Here is a 22,500-nt window from a genome sequence, read left to right on the forward strand (position 1 = left end):
AGCTGAAAATTTGATCACCCTGTTGGAAAATTGCGTTCCTTAGCTTCTGTTACGTTCTGCTCGAAATCGCATGAAAACTAAAGCGAGCATTCCGGTATGGAATTGTGTGCGTCACAATGGATCCTTTATCGGGAATTTTGTTGTTTTGCAATGCACACGATTTAAGAGAACAGACATTGGCCCGTACGTACAGACGCGGGGAAACAGACGTCTGGACAATGGCCATTTATCAAATGCAGAGTGTCGTACTTTGTAGTGGACATATAATAAACAGTACGCCTATCCTGTGATGTTTCATTATTGTCCTGGTTGTTGAATCCCGAACAATTAATGGGCAGTACGTATGGAATATGTTGCAGGAGTTAGCGCAAAATAGAACTAATCTTCACTTGTGTTGATTCTAGCGAGATAAAATCAACTACAGCTTTAACAATCATAGGTAAAGTCTGCCCTCGTTTTGACAATATGCATATCAACTTGATTGAACTCTTAGCAGTATTTATTTAATTGGTTTGCGTATTATTTAACAAATCCTCTTTAACAAAAGCCATTTAACACTGACGGCGATGGGCTAATACGGAAAGGACTCGGATTAAATATTCGTGACGTAGAACAATAAGCCATTCTAGTTTACCTGGAAGAGAGGCATAAGAATCCTAATTTAAAGGACCTAATGACATGGATGAGTTCGAAGATTCGAAGTTGAACCCTGACATCTGACTTGACCTATTCTGTCACAATTTACAAAACTCAGGCTGATTAAGAGTTTGAAGCACAATGGTAACTATATGTATGACCTGCGTCAACAATAAGTAACTCTTCATTATGTAGTTACTGGTTTTGTATGATTCTCACTGAAAGCATAGATTATTTCCTTAAACTGTATTAATATTTTCTTCTTTTTAATAACAATTATTTATTTTAATCCGTCTGATCACAATATTTAAAATTATTATAATTAAGATAATAAAATATCATTGATGTTCCATATCGATTGATCGATTTACATTTCGGAACATTTACACATGTTTCGGTTTTTATAAAACCATCATCATGTGTAAAATATATCTAAGAACTTAAAACTCAATTATGAATTTGTAGTATTTTGGTGATGTTTCATTACGTTTGTTTTTCCATTTTTGGGCGAAGGTGTTGTTTTTCTTAAATGTTATTAGATGTACATATCGGCCAAAGATGTAGGAGTGAGTGAAGTGGTGTTTTATTTTCTGGTCGGACTGAATTATAACAATTTATTTAGGCGATCTTCGATTCAAAGGGTTTTGTTTGTTTGTTTGTTTGTTATCAGTCTTTCGACTGATTTGATGTGGTCCTCCGTTTTCGCCTATCTTGCGGCAATCTCCTCATTTCCACATATTTTTTGAAGCCCACATCCTAAAAAATCTGCGTCACATAATTCAATCTTTGTCTCCCCCTACAATTCTTCCCTTCAGCTGTTCCTTCCATTACCAAATTAACCAATTCTGGGTGCCTCAGAATGGTTTAAGAACTGCAAAAGCCTAATATGGTATCGGATCGATGTATTGTTGGACAAGGGCCGATGTTTTTACGCAAATATAAATGCACGCATCAGAGTCCTTCAGAACCCCACAGACACTCGGCTGACCAAGAAATTCGATGCCTAATGGAATCCGAAAGTTCATTGGCGTTATCATAAGAAAACAGTACTAGACCGCATTCTGGACAATATGAATCCAAACAACATTCTAACGCCATATTCCTTTAAAAACAATTTTAATATTATCCCCATGTATGTCTAGGTCTCCAAACATGTCTTATCCCTCAAAATTTCCCGGTTAAGTAAGGTTGTCACGTTGCTGATTCTCTTTAGTTGTGTTTATGTGAATTTCTCACCTCTCACGCATGCTACATGTTCAGCTCAACGCACCCCAGTAATAACTAACGAAGATTATAAATTATCAAGATTCGCAATATATAATTTTCTGTATATTCTTGTTACTTCCTCTTTTTTAGTTCAAATATTTTCCTCATTCTCAACTTTCGATGCAGGCCAAAATTCGCAGGCAAATAAAATAACAGGTAACATGACTGATAAGATCTAAATGTGACATTTTAGATAGTAAAAGGGTCGTACAGATATTTAATAAATAATAAAAGGAAATCTTCGAAAAATCTGTTTTCGGCCTTTCCGTGAATGTAATTTTTAGCTTACATCCTTTCTGAACGAAGAAAAGTGGGCTTATAAGATCAACATAGTGTCTGCGTCTGCACCATCCAGTTTAACTTCCGGACGAGGTGACCGGTTATAATAAAATTTGGTATTTATCATTATGACACTGGAAGCCACCCAAACCTTGTGCATTTTAATTTATTAAAATAAACAATAACAAGACGGTGGACATGTGATATGACACAGATACTAGCGCTACGTAATGTAGTGTTCTGTAATTTTATTTTAAAATATTTAACTTTGTAAAGGTAACTTTTATTCAGAATGTTAAACACCATGACAGATATTCGAAGATACTTTTATGATTACTAATTGTACATTACAAGGCAATGTCAAACAGCAATGACTATAAAGCATCTCGTTATCAGACCTTTTGAATACAGAAATTGCATCAAGCATTTATACTCGTAATTGCAACATTATTCAAATAAAATATCAACTAAGACTCTCAGCTTTAAACCGGTAACAGAGTAATGGAGTCATTTGTCTGAAATAACATCTTAGTTCGCTTCAGAATAACCTACGTAAAGTGTAGCCGTCACTCAAGAGGATAGCGCGAGGCAGAATACAGAAAACCGGAGTAAATGTTAATACATTCGAGAAGAAATCGGAGCAGGCACTTCAGAAGTATCAGGTGAAGTGTTTACCACAATTAGGGAACAAAAAGTGGATAATAAATCCAAAAATTTATGAACATATAACACAATAAATTGGCAATAGGCGGTTTAAAGTAAAGTGCAGAATAGAAATGTAAAATACAGAGAATTAATTTTAAACTGGGGCGTTAGGTTAAGGCATAATTTAAAGACATTTACGACTATAGATAAGAGATTATTTAGAGAAGTAAATTAAGTTAAAAAGCATATATATCCTACATATAAAAAATATAGCACAGAACGTGGGTAATCATACGAAAGAATAATTACCCACCCTCTGAAACTTGCTTAAATGACACAAGAAATAAACACATATCAAATATTATAAAGTGCAGGCGTGTGCAGTTGGAAAACGTAGCACTGTATCGTAATGTTAAAAGCCAGTTGAACGCTTCTCCACTCCCAAACTCGGACATATTGAATTCGTTTTAAACAGTTACATATAGCCTTACAATCTGTAGCTTCTCCTCATCGCCTAGTGAGAGAACGGAAATAAATAAAATGGCTTTAAACCTAAGTTAATGAGCCACAAGTCACTCTTGATGTTGCAATTCACTTGGGCAGAGTCCAAGAGAAGAATGGAAATGTGTACAGAAACCCGGATTACATAAATTAAAACATTTCCAACAATAAATTCATCAAATTACCAACATTTGTTCTGCTGGTCCAATATGATCTCGCGAAATGTGTCTCAGGCCATGTTAATGGAATCCTCATCAAAAGAAAAGTACCAGTGTCAGACTCGTAGAATAAGTGATGTTGTCTTACGGCGTCTTTCACTGAATAATACTTGTCACACATAATGTTGTGCCCTTGGTATAACATAATTTATCATTACAACATCCCCGGCTGACACCTGTACCCAAAATAATTTTATTTACAATTGAACAGCGCAAACAAATGAATATGGAGTACTTATTCGCGTGTGCATTATACACACGCCATGCAATAACGCCGTCTGGTATATGTGTTTCCATTAATATCTGATACATTTATTGCGACGAAAATCAGTTAAAATGCAAAGATATTTTGTGAGTATAACCCATTTCTTTCACGGAAACAAGTGTAAGAGTAAGAAGAACTGACAACCAGCTAGCAAATAACATTTTCCTGGAAATTTTAGTACCATTTTACTACAGTACAGTACTTCTCATAATCCCCTTCCTCCATTATCCTCTTTGCGGTCAACGAATTTAAATATTTCCCTACCTTAACTATCGCCTCGCTCCCGCTTCGCCCCATTACCATCGCCCCTACAGTCATGGTGCTGTGTATGAATATACAGCAATTATAACGGCAACTGTGTCAAGTATATAACAGAAATATTGTAAATCTGGAAAATGTATCCCAGTAAAATTACACTAAGCTTTTCATAGCATCACTTCTACAAGTTCTTACGCCTTCTTAACACTATGCATATGCCATTAGTTTTGTAGCTGGTGAATTGAGTAAGAAATATCCCAGCGTTCATCAACAGACGTCAATTACATTAGACAAAATTGTAAAATGCCCCATATTATAGGCTGTATCTCTCAAAGGATATTAATTTCATGTTATATTCAGTATATTTACAGAGTATAAAATTACTTGAAATTTTGAAAACCCAGGACGACATTTAAAAAGACCGGATTACTGAGGTGGACACAAGACTAACTCCTTGACTACTAGATTATGATAATGATAATGATAATGATACTTTAAACTGCTCGAAGATACACGATATTAAAATAACTGTTAAGTATAGACGCATGAACATCGAGACAATTTATAACCAATTAATTTCTACACATTTACAACAGCCTATAAGTTACTAGTACTGAACGATTTAACAACCGCGGACTAATTTTCTGGGCTTCAGCATCGTGGGTGGGCTTTGCTTCTCCAGAAACAAGACGTCTCCTGGCGCCTTGAAGCGAGGTCTCAAGACGCTGCGTGGAGCCGTCACCACTCTCAATCAATCTTGAGGAAAATGTCATGGCCGAGCACTGTTGTAACTCGTTTCCGAATGCTGCAAGTGACATGTTGGAATCGTTATTCCCATCTAACCGCCTACGATAGCAAAAACAACCGAGTATCTATAATTTGGACACCGGAAGTGTCTGCTCTGACTCTCGACTCGGGTATCTCTCATCATCGTTGTGATTCGTCGTGGTTTTCTCAATCCTCCATGGAAATTGTGCCACAACCGCTTCCTTCCACGCTGTTTCCAATTCATCACCCGCAGTTATTCCATAATTCGATGTTGTATAACCAACGCATATGAAAAAATCATTAATAATTAAAAAAATATAATAGAACTGTAAATCATGACAGGAAACATGGGGACTGCCAAAGAAATGAGGAGGGTTCACGACGAAAGTGTGTTGTCAACACGGTTAGTCTGACTTGTCTGCCAACGTTACTCTGAAGATCAAAGAACCTAATGAACCACTCCACTGAAGTTCATTCCACCACTACAGCATACAACTCCCTGGAATCAGGAACTGGCTGCATATTGTTTCGTTGATGGTTTATCAATTAATTAATACTTATTTATATTAAACTAAACCACACTAAACTGAACTAAATTAAATTAAAACTAAATAAATCTAAGCACCAGTAAAGTAAATTAAACTAAACTACCTTTACTCTAAGATCAGCAAAACTCTAGGTCACAAATGCGTCGGTTATGTACCATCGAATGGTAGAATGATAAATTTGAGAGCTGCGGGGAAAGAATTTCCTTTCAGATTTTAAGGTTCTGTCTCTATTTTCACATATAGGAACTGATTAGAACGGGAAAATCCCCATCACAAAATCCAGGGTCCGGGCTGAGATTTAAATATGGTCCCTAGTGGATGTGAGTCATAAGCTTTAATCACCACACTCGCTTTGCCCAATTCTGAATTGGCATCAGAACCGTATACTTAAAACACGTGCCTATATTTATCATAAATACAGTGGAAGGATCCACTACGCAAAGTATAATTTATCAAATATAATAATTTCAATACATCAGAGTTCACACTGCGATATTGAACTCCATAAAACACATAAAATGTCATCACAATGAAAGAAGCGTACATGCATATCTATTAAGACTCACTCAGACATAGCAGATATATTATATACCATGTCAAGAAGTAACTTATCACACTTAAGCTGCAAAGCGTTTCTCACTCTCTCTCTCTGCAGGAAGAGAAACCAGAGGAAACAAAAAATCACCGAAAGAATAGATGACCAACGTCAACCCTCCCCTGTAAAAACACGAAGCCGAACATGGTGACTGCTGGGTTTAGAATTATCTGGTGACGACACTCGTCATTAAATAGGCAGATATAAGCGTCGTCTGTTTAATTAATCATCACAGTAAACCTAAGATATTTCTGCGTTCTTATCCAAATACGGAAAGGCAAAAAGGAGAAGCCATTTTTAGGTCTACTTATATGTAAAATGTAACCAGTCACTTCTTTGTATCTGTAAAATTAATTACGACTAAAACTCGTGAATCGATTGACGACGAATGAGGTTACTTGGCTGTCTATGAAATGCATGATTTTTTAGTCTACATCAAACTGAAGATGCCTGAAGAATACAGTATCTAGAATACATAGACAAATGCAGGTTTCATTCGTGAAGAGTGGCCGGTTTGAAAAACGAAAAAGATCACAAACGTAACTTAGAAACAAAGTAATTATTTTGTATTCTAAGTAACTCTAGATAAATGTCAACATATAAAAAGCAGGAAATGGGATATGCATTTTAAATTACTTGTAATATTCATTTTAATATTTACATTTCCAGAACAAGTTTTGTCAAACCAGACGCCCCATTCTAAGCAGCATTAAATCACAGGTGTCTCAACATTATGAACAAACAATTATGTATCTTAGGTTTTCAATCATGGACCAAGAGAAAATATGGGAAATTAATGTTAGCACATTGGTTAACCACTTCGTCATTTATAATTATGTTTCAAGCCATATTACGTGTCTCTTTCCGTAACTTCTGACGTGCTGACGGTATAAATTAGCTATCTGAATGCCCATAACAAAGTCTACAGAACAGAAATAGTTCGTATCCTACAAGAAGTCACAAGAAATCTCTGAGAAGTATACAGGTGTTCACTTACATCACTTCACAGCGCTATATAAAGTGGTAAACACATGAAGAAGTTAAATTTCTAGCTCTTTAACGAAATCTCCTGAAACTTCGTTCTTTTGTGTGAGATTTCAGAATCTCACGGCGGCGATATATGGCCGTCTTTTGGGTTGTTGCGCCGTGTACGTCCTCTTAATAGAGGCAGTAAGCACTTCTGAAACGTCGGTAAACTTCTGCCAGACTAAACAACGCAGCAACACAAAAACAATCTTTTTAAGTTGTCGTGGTCTAATCAACTTTCAAACGTTTAGAGTAACCACGCGGTCACTTGCATCGTGGGTTCGAATTCCACTCGTGGCGTGGATGTCCGTCTGTGTCTTTCTGTGTTGAGGGAGCTGCCACCCATCCCTTCCAAGGTGTCCCACAGAAGTCGAAAAAGTTTCTAAAAGCTGACACGCACGTCGAATTCAGTCAAATTAGAAAGGACGGAGGCGACAGTACACGCAAAGATGAAGATACGATATGTGTGTGTTCTCTGTACATTCTTAGAAGAAGATTTTTTAGATTCACGAGTTAGTTTACTCACTGAGATGGTTGGTTGGTGTGGCGCGCCGATCGTAGTCTTTTTTCAGTAACCCGTCAACAATCTGAAGTTGGTCCAGCTTTGCTCCTTGTCTGAAAACACAAAACCAAGTTGATATTAAAGACTGAGTTTCCGATCTCTGCATGTACGTTTAAATGTATGAGATAAGTTTCTGAAAACAATGAATATTAAACTAGAAAACTGTCCGTCAAGAATGACGGGAAAGTGTAAAGTTATACTTAAAAATTAATTTTTATTTTAAACGTTTAACACAGCAATATACACGAATAAAAATAATCAATTATCTTTATTTAATTTACCAAAGCTTCAAAGCTTTAACGTGTAATAATCTATTTTGTTTCGTAACAAAAAAATTAATAGCATTTTCTAAAAATATAATAAATTTAATATACTGCAATCTCAAATATAATGTATTATATCGGGATTATAATAAATATGCTGTAGTAATGTACATAATGGGTCTCCCTTAATAGCATTACAATGGCAAAGGTTATCTCATAAAGCTCAATATCCCTTAACAGCAAATGAACACCGTACCATTGCACCGGTAATAAAACACCTATCCATAAATATTATCACGTAAGGCCCAAAATCCTCTAACAGCGAATAATCACCAACTAACCAACTAATACTGCTTTTTATATGGATAGATATTATCTTACAGATGATCTAAAACGTATGTATGTAAATCACATTTGAACGTTAGTCAAAATACATAAGCAGACTACATACAATAACCCAAGTCCATTAAAACATGTTAGGTCTTCCTATACAAGGCACTGTAAATTTATATCCGTGGATAACAGTTAATACTTGTTAGATAGAGCACAGTCGTCTAGACAAGATTCTGAGTTTTCTTGTGCAATACAGCCCGTAGGCTTACCTATAAGAAGTATGATGGTTACTGGAAGTACATAAATTTTTAACTAAAATTTTCAATATAGAAAAAAGATTTGAATATTGCTGTCTTCTGGATTGTTTCAGAGGTCATGCTGCCTCCATCATCAGGGCGATTATGCAGGCAGGAAGGATCTCTGAAACCAGGGTAGACATCTACCAGACTACACGGCGCAACAATCCAGAAGGCAGCCGTGAAAACCTCAAATTCTACAAAAATATTTGGGTTTAATTTTTTATCGATCCTACTAATACAGCAATACCTCAGAATGATTCTGTTAATAACCTTTTACACTCTACTTAATGTGAATTATTTACAAGAATAATTATATTAGTTTAATAATCCACCGTGTCTAGGTAACGTTGCTTTTTATAATTTTCGGGAATTATTACAAATTCCGTAGTGAATGGTCTAATGGACATTAAAAATAAATCGCTGTAAGATTGTTTTACGCTGGTGAGCATTTAATTACAATCACAATTCAGTTATTCATGACATAATCTAGTGATCATGAAGTGTAAATTATAAAGCACAGGTAGCCAGGTTACAGAAGCAAAGACTGTTTATAAATTTTAATAGCTCTTTTCTAGCAAAGAAAATCGAACTACGGCCAGATTTACATTTTATAATAACCAGTGCTAATTTAACTGGATGCAGCTTGACGCTTCGGGGTTAACAGTTCGCAATTTCATGGAATATATTGTTATTCATGCAACTCCGAGGAGAAAGATGGGAGACACAAAAAGACATCGCTTCATAACGTACAAGATCATTCCGACAGGGCAGGAAGAATCGAAAATCTCAGGTTCTCCAATGCGTGAATAAATTAGAATGAATAATAATGTATAATCCATAGCTTTGGATGTGTTCAACAGAACAAGACGAATTCGAACTGAATGCACACACAAGCTTTTAGTCGGTTACGTTTTTGTTAACTCATCTGGCGTAAAATTAAGTGTCGCATGAAAACAGAACTTCTACTAGACGCTAGAAAGCAAGTCGTATATCGCCAGAATGTTAGACAAAGTTTTTGGTATAAACATTATTATTACATTATTTAAAAATAAAGCTAATTTAAAATATTTTCGGAATGGAAGTAACATAAAAATTGCATACACAAAGAATTTAAGTGCAAACTGAATTCGGGGAAAGTTTGTTACTATTTAATTCTTATAAACTTTTGTCCTTCTATATTATATCTGAAAAAGTAAACATGTAAATATAACTAGTAAGTAAGTAGATGGCTTACGGAACCCGAAGGTTCATCTCCGAACTAACCAAAGAACTCCAGATTGAGTCTAGATTAAATTACCACGAAATAAGTAATTAACTAAACGAACCAGTAGATCCATAACGTACCTAACAAAGCTACTAATCTGAAGTCTAGACTGTGATTCGACCAGCAAACAATGGTTTATTTAAACACAGTGATGGGAAGAGAAATCAGATGAGCTGCTAGAAGCGACCCCAAGTGACTGCCAGTTAATTATCGAATTGAACTTCCTCCCAATCCCTCTCTTTATCCACATCAGGTTTGGTAAATTATGAATTCTTCATTCTGCCCTTTATTTATTCTCTTATTCAGTAATTTAATTTAAACTAAAAATAATATCACAAAGGAGATATTCTTATATGAAGATACTGTCACGTCATTCGAAATTCGTCCCATTATATAGTACAATAACATATAAACGGAGGATTTTGCTTACTTATATGTAGGCCCAATGATTAATAATACCCAGTAATGATTTGTACGAACATCATCATATAGAATGATTAATGTGTTAATTTATTGACATACAGGAATACGGACATCATGAAGGCTCAGGACCACAAACAAGAACAAATAAATGATAAACGTTTTGTTAATACTTCCCTAGTACAGGGCTGTATCACAGTAGATCTGTATAACTATTGGAACGTTTCTCCGAGAATTTTGTTGTATAAACGAGGAATATTTACGTGTTAAAAGTTACTTTTGTACTTTAGTGGGCTAACTAGAAGAACTAAAGTGACAGTCTATAAACGAGACTAATTTATTATATTGAATAATTACGTTATTTTGAGAATTAACTGACTGGAGACGCAACAATTCGAAACTAAATGTCATCAAATTATTGTTATTGTTATTATTATTATTTCTATATATAAAGACCACTAAAAAGCAGTCATTGGATGGAGCTCAAACCGGAGCTGTGTATATCAATGCTGTTTCCTCCAGCACCTGCTTAAAGAGAAATTTATTCTTCAACAACTCCACTTTGATCAAGATTATTTTAATCAAGCATTATTATGTAAAGTTACAATTGAATCGCATCTCCTTCTTGGTCTTTCAAGTTAACGTTTCCCAAGAAATGTCCATGCCAGAATTCTGTTTCTATTCCAATATATCTCCCACTGCAAACGGAAACTACCTTGCTGAATACTGGTGAGTCTGACGTTCTGTACCCTGCCGTGAACTCTCTCCGTTCACGAAGAGTTCCTCTTCTCCGCAAGATTCTCCTGACAACGCCCTGGTGCTCCACATTCATCTCACTTACAGCAGTGAAGTTAACAATGAAACACTATGCATATTTCTCACAGCATTCTAATTGTAACGAAATGGGATCGGTGGTAATGCAAACGCATGTTCCAAGCAGCTGCATGAATTTCAGGTGTTAATCTTCGGCAGACTGGATATTCTAAAAAAAAATGCCACTACTAATAAGTCTGAATTCTGTACTAGAAAGTAGAAAGACAACCAACTTTAAATTCTTATTTGAATTGCAGATGTGCAGAAAATAAACGCACTGGCTTAATTGGAGGCCATAGTTGTCCCCTGAAAATATGTTTGATAGAATTTCGATTATATCTGGTATTGAAGGTCGACACTAATAATCGACCGAAGAAATTTATTTTTTCATATTACTGATCCAAGACAACGCCTCTTGTAGCCTAGAGTTTTTAGCGGCGGTTAAGATATCGATGTAAGGCTTCTAAGCCGAAACGCCGTGGGGATTTCTAGGTAGGCAGATAACAACGTTTTGGAGAAACATTGACACCTACCTACAATTCCACCAGGGCTGAAGATGGAAACAGTACGCTTCTCCGAAATGTTGGTATCTACCCACATGTCCACATCGCGTTACAACTGAGAATATCAACATCAACACCTTCACCGCAATGAAAACCTCAAATCCCTAACAAGCGCGTAATTTGGGTGGAATTTGAACTGCTGAACGCTGAAGAAGACGTTTGTATTTACGTCCTAAATAATATTAATGAAAATAATGTGAATAACAAACAAGAAAATACGGCAACACCGAACTGCCTCACAGGAACAGACACCAATAACGTAACACTATTAATTTGATTGCATCAAAATTAATATGCCAGCTAGAAGAGAAGTCAATAAGAAAAATATCCACTTCATGTACTATTAAATGTTTCCAGTTTGCATTTTATCCACTTTTAGTGATCTTTAATCCTGAAGATCCAGTGAAACATGTTTCTTGAAGACACGTAAGACTGTAGAAATTACTACCGGTATTGGATTTATTTTATAGTCTCTCAGCTGTAGGAATTCGGGTTGGCCCGAAGGTAGTATTTCTGTTCATCCGGTATGACTAACGAATTAGGTCGTGAGCTTTAATTAATAATAATGCACGGCGCCATGACGGCACAGATTAGCGGAGGCGGAGACGACGAGGTGTGCCGTCAGGCGGCCGGTGTTGTCAGCGTCCACAGGTACCGTGTGCGAAGCGCGTGCAAGTTAATTTCCAACACGAATGCTATGGAAAGAATGTCCTGATAGAAAAACAAATAAGAGACATCAGACACACAAACAAATAAATTAGAAGTACAAATTATGGGACACCTACAAAAGTTTTAATTACATAACCTGAATCACAGTCATTGATGAACCACATAAACATGCATTAAACATATTTCGTGTGAGGCATTATATATTTTACATCAGCATCTTTCGAATGATGTATGATGTTCCTAGGATGGCGGTATTTTAAGTTCCCTAATGTCATGTTCGCCCGGGATGTTGGACAAATATTTTTTGAGTGACTTGGAGACAGTTCCAGTTGCTCCTATAATTATTGGAATTACTTTTATTATTGTTATTGTTCCATCTATTCACCAATTTATAGGGTATTTACTTCTGTGTACCCGAGACATACTTTTGGCCTAAGGTACATAGTTCAGTAGCTATTTCAAAAATACATTTTGTTTTTAATATTTGTTACTTGTATTACGATATAAAGTTCTATTGTGAGGGATGACTATATATTTTACGACAGCGTCTTTCGAATGATGTATGAAGATCCTAAAACGGCAGTTTTCTAAAGTTCCCTGATGTTGTGTTCGCCCGGAATATTGGCCAAATACTTTCTGAGTGACTTGGAGACACTTCCAGTTGCTTCTATAATTATTGGGATTACTTTTGCTTTCACTTTCCACATTCGCTGTATTTCAATCAGAAGGTCTTTGTATTTAAAAATTACACAGGGCAACAATTTTTCACTTCTTTCCGGTAACATGGACAATTTCAGTGTTCTTTACTAATTTTGGGGCGCTGATTTCAAATATGACCTTGAAGAACACCTATCACGTAAGATTTTGTTGATACGATAACTTTTAGTTTTTCTTGTTTCCGTACACAGTACAAAGTTTAGCTTACTACTAATGTCATTTTTATGAGTTTATTTACAAATGTTCTGGTAGTTTTCTTCCTTTCGCTTTCCAAGGAAACCTTTCACCACAGATACAAAAGATTTCCACGCTACGAGTTCTTTGGCAGAAAGTCTGGCTTCAAAATTTCCATCGTCCAACTGCTTTCTGATCTGAGGCCCGACAAAAATTCCTTATTTCAACATGACATAACTAAGATTCGGAAAAATTCCCTTCAGATATTTGAATCCTTCTCCTTCCTTGTCCATTGCTTTAACAAAATTTTTGATAAGTCCTAGTTTAATATGAAGTGGTGGTAAGAGAACATTTTGTGGATCAACCAAAGGCTTAAACGTGATATTACTTTTTCCCGGAATTAATTCATTTCTTCCTGACCAGTCTTTCGTTTCATAGTGCCTCTCTTTTGCTGTACTGTCCCACATACAGAAGAAACATTAGTATTTAGTGAATCCCCCTTGGAGACCGAGTAACAACATTATGAATTTAAAATCACCGCATAGCTCGTACTTAACACTTTTGATGATTCTTTCAATATTTCCATAGGATTCTTTTAGGCCTACAGAATGTGCTACTGGAACTGAAGCCTTTTCATTCCCATTGTGTAACAGCACGGCCTTTAAGCTGAACTGTGACGAATCTATAAATAGTCGCCATTGTTTTGGACCATAAATTACTCCTATTTCTTTCATAAGGCCATTAATGTCCTTACAATAGCATGTCCTTAAACATCAAAACTCACACTTAAAGTGAGGTTAAGGGAGACTGCCAGTGTAGCCAATCTGCAAAAAATTATCCCTATGGAAGCAAGAAATTCACTCATTTGGTAAACGTTAAGACAAAATAACATAAAAATGGTACGTGATGGAAAATTTTCAAGGTCATATTTGAATTTTGCGGAAAAATTCAATATGAAACACATATTTTCATTATGTTACCGAAACATTGTTGACCAGTGTTATTGTTGTTATTATTATTATTATTATTATTATTATTACAGTAATATAGTTCAATACATAGAAAATTTAGATTACCATGTAGCTTCTATACGTGTCAAAAATATTTTCATTCGGAAAATAATACTGGCTAATCCTTTTACGAAACGGATCTCACCAGAACTACGGATATCCATTACTAAACAGAGGTTGCAAAATTGATTTGTTATTGAAACCTGAGAACCTATAATTAACGTACTTTATTCAAGAATGTGTTTAAGAGAACTACTTTTCATCCAATTACATTTGAATCTGTAGAAATATTACTTCGATTAAAAGGAAAGGCTTAAAATTCTTCCTACATTTTATTATGAACAATAGGCAATTCATGACTGAACCGTAGACTAATAGTTACAAAATTGCGAACTATTTATAAGTCAACGACTAGTTTAAAATTAAGCAGTGCTGTAATTATTGATTTTAAATTTATATTAAATATTTAAGGCCAAAGCAACTTCTGACAAACATCATTTGGAGCAGATTCTTTCATGTGAAGTTGACAGTCACTCAACTGTGTAAGAAATTTTCTCCTTAATACATCCGAACATTCATAAGCGTGCTTATATTACCCCGCCACTAGACATCCTAAGCCAAATGAATCCAGTCTACACTCTAACATCCACTTTAAATGATCCTCCTACCTACATCAAAGTTCTCGGAACATTATAATTCCTTCAAGTTTCCGAATTAAACAGTGTATGCATTTCTTATTATCCTCTGCTACATACCCCACCCATCTCATTATGAAGCTCCTCGTTATCCAGTTTTCTCCATAACTTTGTTATTTCGTCTCTCTTAGATTCAAATATTCTCGCCTACACCCGATTTAATGCTTAGGGAACATCATAACCGTGATGATGGGGACAGAGATGGTCCCTGAAACGTCTGTGATTTTTAACAAACTGACATGGCTTATAGCCTGAGGCGATTTGATTATCCCCAGTATGTTTTCTTTCTTCGGTTTACGTTCCAGCAACGTCTATAATATGTTCAGCTCACTGAATGTGAAATTGTAAGTATCGCAAAGACGTAGATGTTGCATGGGCGTAATCCCAGGAGAACCATCAGGGAAAGTTATCGAGAATGCTCATGACACCCTTCATCTAAGATCTCCACTCTCGCAGAGAAGTGTTGGATCACGAGAAGTTATTACAGCGCCGGGAACACTTTCGGGGTTTGAGATTCCTTCCAATGCGCCGCTTCGCGTAAACAACGCAGAACGCGGAAATGAATCCGGTTTCAGAAAGCAAATATAATGGACATAGTAACCATATCTTACAAGCGTAATTAATCAAAATATTGTTGTAGAAATAAATCATAATCTTCTATGCTGAGATCACAATGATAATAATTAGTAAAGGTATACGTTTTATAAGATAATAAGTATTTGCTTCAATACGACAAGCAACATGTAAGAAAACATAATATACCGCTATATATATATATATTTCTTGGGTAGCATTGACAGAAATTAAAATCAGTTATTACGACCGTCTTGTAAAATATCTTTAATATGTTCAATCACAAAACCGAAACACGACAATGAAAATGTGTTTTCATACTGTGCCCGTGAATACTTTTATTTGTGGCATTAAACCCGAAACTGTACTTTATTTATACGAGTGTCAAACGTGGTCTCTGAATCTGAGGGAAGAATATAGACTGATGGTAGGTATAATTAAAAACCTGGCGCTGAGGAAAATATTAGCAACACAACTTAAGAAAACCTGCGCAGTGAGTAGCTTAAAAATATGTATTCTTCGTAAAACACTGTTAAGGCTATCAAATTATTGGTGATGTGATAAGCGACGTATACACGTGTCAGCCACGATCAGATGAGAAATTCGTACAAATTTTGGAAAGAAAATAATCAGGAATGTATGTAACACTAGGAAGATCTAGGGTAATTGTAAGGATAATAATATTACCAATATACTTGAATAAATAGGTTCTGGTTTAATCTTGCTCAAAATATGGACCAAAAGTTATCTCCTGTGAACAAAGCAATAAACATTTTGGCTCCATAAAAGGCGTATAGTTTTTATACTAGCTGACTAAATGAGCTAATAGTAGCTTATTCATGCAGTTATCCGTTTTTAATATCGCACAACATGCTACAAATTTCCTTACCTTTTTATCTCCGATAGGAGGTGAAAAGCTTCTTTCTCAGAAGTAAACCAACTGTGACCTTTTTTCAACACAGAATTTTCGAGGGAAACCGGCCATACCTCTCGAGTTTCTCATCATGTTCCTCAGACACTCTAGGCAACTCTCTGATCAAAGTCACTTTAACATTTAGCCTTTCTCTCGGCTTCTTTGCCGTGATATGAGCTTCTGAGCTCATGTACCATCCGTACCAGCAATAATCTCAATAAAAGAGTGCGGCATTTCGTAACGCTGTATGCCAGAGTGTCAGTGAGTCAACATGATATACAGTAACTTGTAAGACATCTGGTATATTGTTTAGTCTGTCAGAAACTTTAATACAGATTAAAATAAACCTCTGGAATACACTGTACTAGGATCTGAGGTTCTCACGGAGTGTAAAGGTGTTTGATGTTCTGGGTAGTAAAACCTCAACCCTGAAGATACACACAGCGTGTTTTTCCTAAACGCTAGTATCTTCCTACAAGTACACTATTCTTTTCTGAATTTGATAAAATAAAGAATTGTTCTTTATTCTTGTAAGATTGGAAAATTGAATTTGCGGCTGAAATAGGATTGAATAATTTATAATTGGAATGGCATTCATAATTTAGGGATGTAAGATGTGGTAGTTTCTACGTACGTTGGGCTACAAGCCTACGTCAAATAACTGAAAACGAGGTGCCTCACTTTGTTTTCCTCGAGACACTTTTCTTTCATAACGCTGAGCCCTTGATTCCCAGAAAGTGTGATGATGAATATATATAAAATTAAATTTTTGCACTGATATCTTCAACTCAGAATACATTAAAAACTGAGAAACGAAAGGCTTGTGTTCGTGTCAGGAGACTAACTTCACGCCAGTTCAGTTCACAATAGTTGTTCTAGGTACTGTGCAGTTGAAGGCTTTAATTCGAGCATTATCATTGCCGCCATGCAGTGTACTGTCAATTTGCTAATATACATTATTCGGTGTCATGGAACCTGACAAGTTACTTATCCTGCAGCTTACATCGTTCACGCCTACTTCTGCATGACTTCTAAACCGAAGTAATGAAATCACAGCACTGCCTGTTTCACACCGAAGTAATCGGGTTTCAGATTCATAGGATCTTACATGCTACTTGGAGTTCTCATACTGAGAAACCCATCAAGCCCAAACACTCCTACATTTAATTGGATTTACATACGCAGTACAACATTAAGTAAGCAAGTCACTTGAATAGTCTTTCAAAACCCGAAATGAATCATCCACATATTCTGACAAGCTAATTAGTCAGTCAGTTGTTTAGAAGAGGGAAATAACGTCTACCATTGACAGGCAGCACTGTTCAGAAGGGTTTTTTTTTCAGAAACAGCAAAAGCTTTGTGACCGATGATAACACCCAGCGAAACAATAAATATACCATAATGAAAACTCAAATATTTTACTGGCGTATCGCATTAAGTTGCAGTCTGAAGACCAGACTGCAAATAATCGTCTTTAAACCAGGCATCTTCTTCACGCACGCACTATGACCCGAAGCGCGTATATTATTTAAAATACAAAATCCTGCTACCCACTTTTTCTTACGTTCAGTCTGTCTGATAACTGACAGGAAACCAAATACGGCACAGAGCACTAATTACAAGATTTATTACCATGTAGCGCACTGGAGTAAACAATAGGAAAGCATGATGTCATGTCCCATCGTATTTAGAACCTGAACTGAACGTCGGATGATTGACACAATGCATTAACTCTCATGTGATAGTTAAGCTGTCAAGAGTCCTTATTTTTGTATTGTTCACTAAGTTAATTAAAGGTGCGTGTAGACGATTAATGTAATATAAACATAATTTATGAATAATAAAGAGGGGTTTATTATAGACGTGTGACATCGCATCAATTTTTGTAGTGACAATGCTCGACTGAATAAGAAATATATCGGCACAGTTTTATTTTCAACTATTATCGGGAAACTTTTTCTGGTCAACACAAATACAAACCATACGCATAAACGTAATGTTCTAGAAGGAAGTATATTTTACTTCACAGTTTATTTTAAAGACTAAACTTCAAGAACGAGTATTTCTGTCCGCAAAATATAAAAGTTATTCAATGTGTGTACGAGCATCTTAGATATATATTTCGTTACATGTCCATTTAGCAAGAAGATAAAACCATCCTCATTGGCTCTAAAGACATAAATAACACTGACATAAAAAACCTATAGTCTACATTGAATGAAATCGAGTGGCTTTCGAAATGTTGTGCTTTTATGATTTAGACGATTGACAAAGTCCAAAAGAACAATATCACACAATATGTCTGTCCATATTTCACCAAAATCGGCGACCGTAAACTGTTTATCTTGCAAAGCAGTTATTTTCCACTTAAACCATCCTGTCTTGTTAAATTATTAGAACTAAGATGATTTTGTAGACAACAATAAAGAATTGTGATATTTGACTCTATGATAATCTAACGCAATTATAATAAGACTGAATTATATACAATTCGAGTACCAAACATTTCAATCTCATGACATTTTCATTATCATATTGTTTATCATGTACTGCTGACATGGCATATGGACAGCACGGTGTCTGTATTTCGAATTTATTTTCATTATAAGTTTCTGAGGGGAACTGAGTTTAGTCCTTTTACACAAAGTTAAGTCTGTTGTGTGCAAAGGTTGTTGCTACTTTTGTGTAGGACATCGGCCTCATTTAATTCATTACGACTGAAGCTCCTCTGTCGCCTGTTGACAATAAATTTTTTTATTGTGTTACGAACCGCTCTCTTAATTTTAAAAAATTCTAATTAAAAATATTAAAATTCGCCACCCCTTTTGTATGACGGAGGTTCTTGACAGGAACAAATAAAATTACTGAATTGATAGGGGTCGTTACACATACGCTATATGATTACAAAGGCGTTCTATAAACGACGTTGTTGCATCACGATAATATAGCATATTTCAAACGCGTAACGTTATAAATCATACATAGAAATTCTGACAGAAACAAGCAATAAAACTACGTTCTACTGAAGGTTTGGGCCACAAAACAGTGCCATTCGGTTCGTATAGCGTGCCGCCAGACATCCATAAATCCTATCCATACTGAGACCAGTCTGTCTCAGTATCCGCAAGATTTTTCTCTCTATTAATCTTGTGATCTTGTCGTCTCTTCGTCTGCTTTCCCTGAACTGAAGTGTCCACTTCACACTTCGGAACCAGAAGTCTACACGATCAAAGATAAAGTCTTAGTTCTTTTGTTCAACGTGAGGGCTAGCACGAACACAGTTCGGCTCCTCTCAATAGGCTTAATATTTCACACTTCGGTTCTTACAACGTAAATCTATATTTCGTTACTCTCAAGCACAATAGCTTCATATTTGTTTCATATTTTGAGTTGGCGGACTCTGTGTTCGATCCCCAAAACAAAATAGTCGGATTAAAATTACTTGGGAGTTTCCTTTATTTCTATATGCAGATTCGGCGCCCATCGTTACATCACGGCATTAACGATACCAAAATAAAAGAACAACAAAAACTGCGGGCATTACATTAGAGTAAATATAGGCCTACACAATACCAATAAACGTTTATCGCAAGGAAATAGGTAATTTAAAAGCAAACACAAGATAAAATAAATGGCTGTCGGTCCACTCATCTTCAGCTTTACATCCAACCAACTGTTTGTCCCTTCAGGTTGTTTAAATCAGTGGTATTCAACCTGGGGTACGCGTACCCCCAGGGGTACGCGAAGACATCTTAAGGGGTACGTGAAATTAAAAAAAATATTATTTTATGATAAACACTGAATAATCAGTAATGTAATGTATTTAATTTATTTTAGATGTAGATTATATACTATGTATAAGTTGAATTATACACCAACAACTTTGGGGGTACAAAGTTGAAGAGAAATTATATCTGGGGGCACGCGAACAAAAAAGGTTGAATACCACTGGTTTAAATCACACAAGGGGGACTGGTAGACGCATTGTAGTTTTCCTTATTTTTCAATAAAATATCTTACGTCAATCAGCCGCATCAACTCCTTACCGTAGTAAACCAACGTTTCGGGAACCAAATCTGTTCCCATCATCAGGGTTCCGATGTGACTGAGTTGGTTCCCGAAACGTTGGTTTACTACGATAAGCAGTTGAAGCGGCTGATTACCCGAGAAGATTTTATTGATTTTACTCGCCGCGAAAGTCTCAAATTCCTTATTATTAGTAATAATTCGGGTTCTCACTGCGATTAATACGAATTAATTCGCCTTAGAGCCTCGTAGCAATTGACTGGTGTTTCAGAGGTGCCTATTGCCTTCATCAACAGGGAACTGATTCTGTAATAGAGGTACTAAGCACTTCTGAAACGTGAATCAATTTGTACGTGACGACAAGACGCAACTTCCCAGAAGAATGCCATCTTACTCATTTTCAATTTAATTTGGAAGCCACAGATGACATTTAAGTAAGGCAATGACTTAATAATGTCCGCTAAATGTGTCATGCTGAAATACTTTAATCTAGAGACGAACAGGTATCATTTTACAAGAAGTTCTCGCTTCTCTCTCCCGGAACGAAATCCCTGACAATGTAATGCAAGCGATGCTTAATGTCTTGTCGTCCGGGTTCTTGGGTCAGCTGTTCACGTCTTAATCTCCCGCAGCACCAAAGCGCACCTGGTCCGGTGCTAGAACGTTGAAATGACAGCTTTTCTTACATATGTGGTACAAAATAAGTGCCACATATAATTTAATGTTGCTAGATTTGATGTATACACTGAACGTCTGAGAATCACAAATTATGACCAGTCAGTTCCATTATTTATCCTAATAGAGAATAATATATATAAATAATAGCCAATATTTATGTCAGTTCAACAATTGATGATTCGTTTTGTCTGATTTATTGTTTCATTTTGCGCATCGCATTCATAACACCTTCACTTCATCGGATTCAGAACATCTAAAAGGTGTAGATTCATGCCGTAAGACAATGACAATTAATTACTCATTAAATTCAATTTGTTTCGGATATAGGAATAACAAAATTTCTTAAATTCATTTAAATGAATGACGACTGCAACCACGTAAACGTGCACTGGTTAGAAACATTCCTTACTTGTTCTATTTCTGTTACAAAACTTCATGAAACCTCAATAAAGAGAGAGAGGAAAAAAAGAAACATGGAAAACAGAAGAAGAAAGAATATAAATATAAGATGGACTAAAATGAAATAATCGATGTGTTTGTCTGCCCGTAAGTTTAAAATAGGGGAACTATGGAGTTAGCTAAAACGCGTTACTTCACGTAAATATCTTAAGCAACTCTTCGATTCTGGATCACCTAGAACCTAATACGACATTTAAAAGCCCAAAGAGAATGTATGCATAAGAGAGTAACAGGTTAGTCACTTTTAATATATCCCAAATTAAAAATATATTTTTAGTATAAAAAGCCAGCTTCCCAACTCTGTTAACAAAGCTGTGATGTGGTAAAACACCAACACAAGGCACATCGGCTACTGGAAGACCCGTGCACAATGATAGGATGAAAAAATGGATCATAAAAAAGGGTTGAAATGAATTTATTGAAGAGCTAAACCTTTAAGTTCATTCCAATCGACAAGCTCACAATTATAATTCTCTAAGATTTAATATTATTCTCACATCTACGAATAGATATCAAAAGTTGTTATGGTTTTAAATTGTGTAGGCCTATGCATTTACATTTCTGATGCACTTCCCACCAGTCGCATCTTAAATCATTTGATAACACTAATGATGTTTGATAAAGGGCAGGCATACAACTTATGAAAATCCTTAATCATCAATATACCTTTTCCATCGAATTAAACTTAAAATTTTAATTACCTACACTACTGATCGGTTAACTATGCTCTGAGTGTGAGATTGTGAGATGAACAACTACTGTCTAGCAAATACATTCACCACGTTGAACATAAGCTCGGTTCTGAGACAGCCACCCTCAGCCCACAAGAGACTGAAGGCAGATGTCGAAACTGTTTGTCAGATTCCTTCACAAATTATTTACGACAAGACAGTATAAAGTTTCGTCACTTAACATTAAGTTTGTGCAGAAGTTACAGTTTACTAAGTGGAACGATATTGGGATGCTTGAGCAACAGTCTACGGTACTTCGAAAGCTCTAAAGTCCTGCAGCATCTGTCCGTTCTTGTGATGTTTATGTCACAACAAAGGGAGTCGGAAACAATT

The 22,500-nt window shown here is 35.9% G+C and overlaps 1 protein-coding gene across 3 annotated transcripts in view; it reads right to left on the reverse strand.

Annotated features, from left to right (window-relative positions):
- The window catches only part of LOC110829935 (glycine receptor subunit alpha-3), a 253,531-nt gene that overhangs the window by 81,115 nt on the left and 149,916 nt on the right, over positions 1-22,500 (reverse strand). For all 3 annotated transcript variants that reach the window (XM_022064165.2, XM_087342853.1, XM_022064166.2), the window contains exon 3: positions 7,532-7,620. In XM_022064165.2, coding sequence (XP_021919857.1) covers positions 7,532-7,620 — 89 coding nt within the window. The remainder of the gene's footprint in view (positions 1-7,531; positions 7,621-22,500) is intronic.

This window comes from Zootermopsis nevadensis, unplaced genomic scaffold (genome assembly GCF_977971745.1).
Source record: "Zootermopsis nevadensis isolate Lab colony 2312 unplaced genomic scaffold, Znev_1.0 Znev_ptg000001l, whole genome shotgun sequence".
NCBI lineage: Eukaryota > Metazoa > Arthropoda > Insecta > Blattodea > Termopsidae > Zootermopsis > Zootermopsis nevadensis.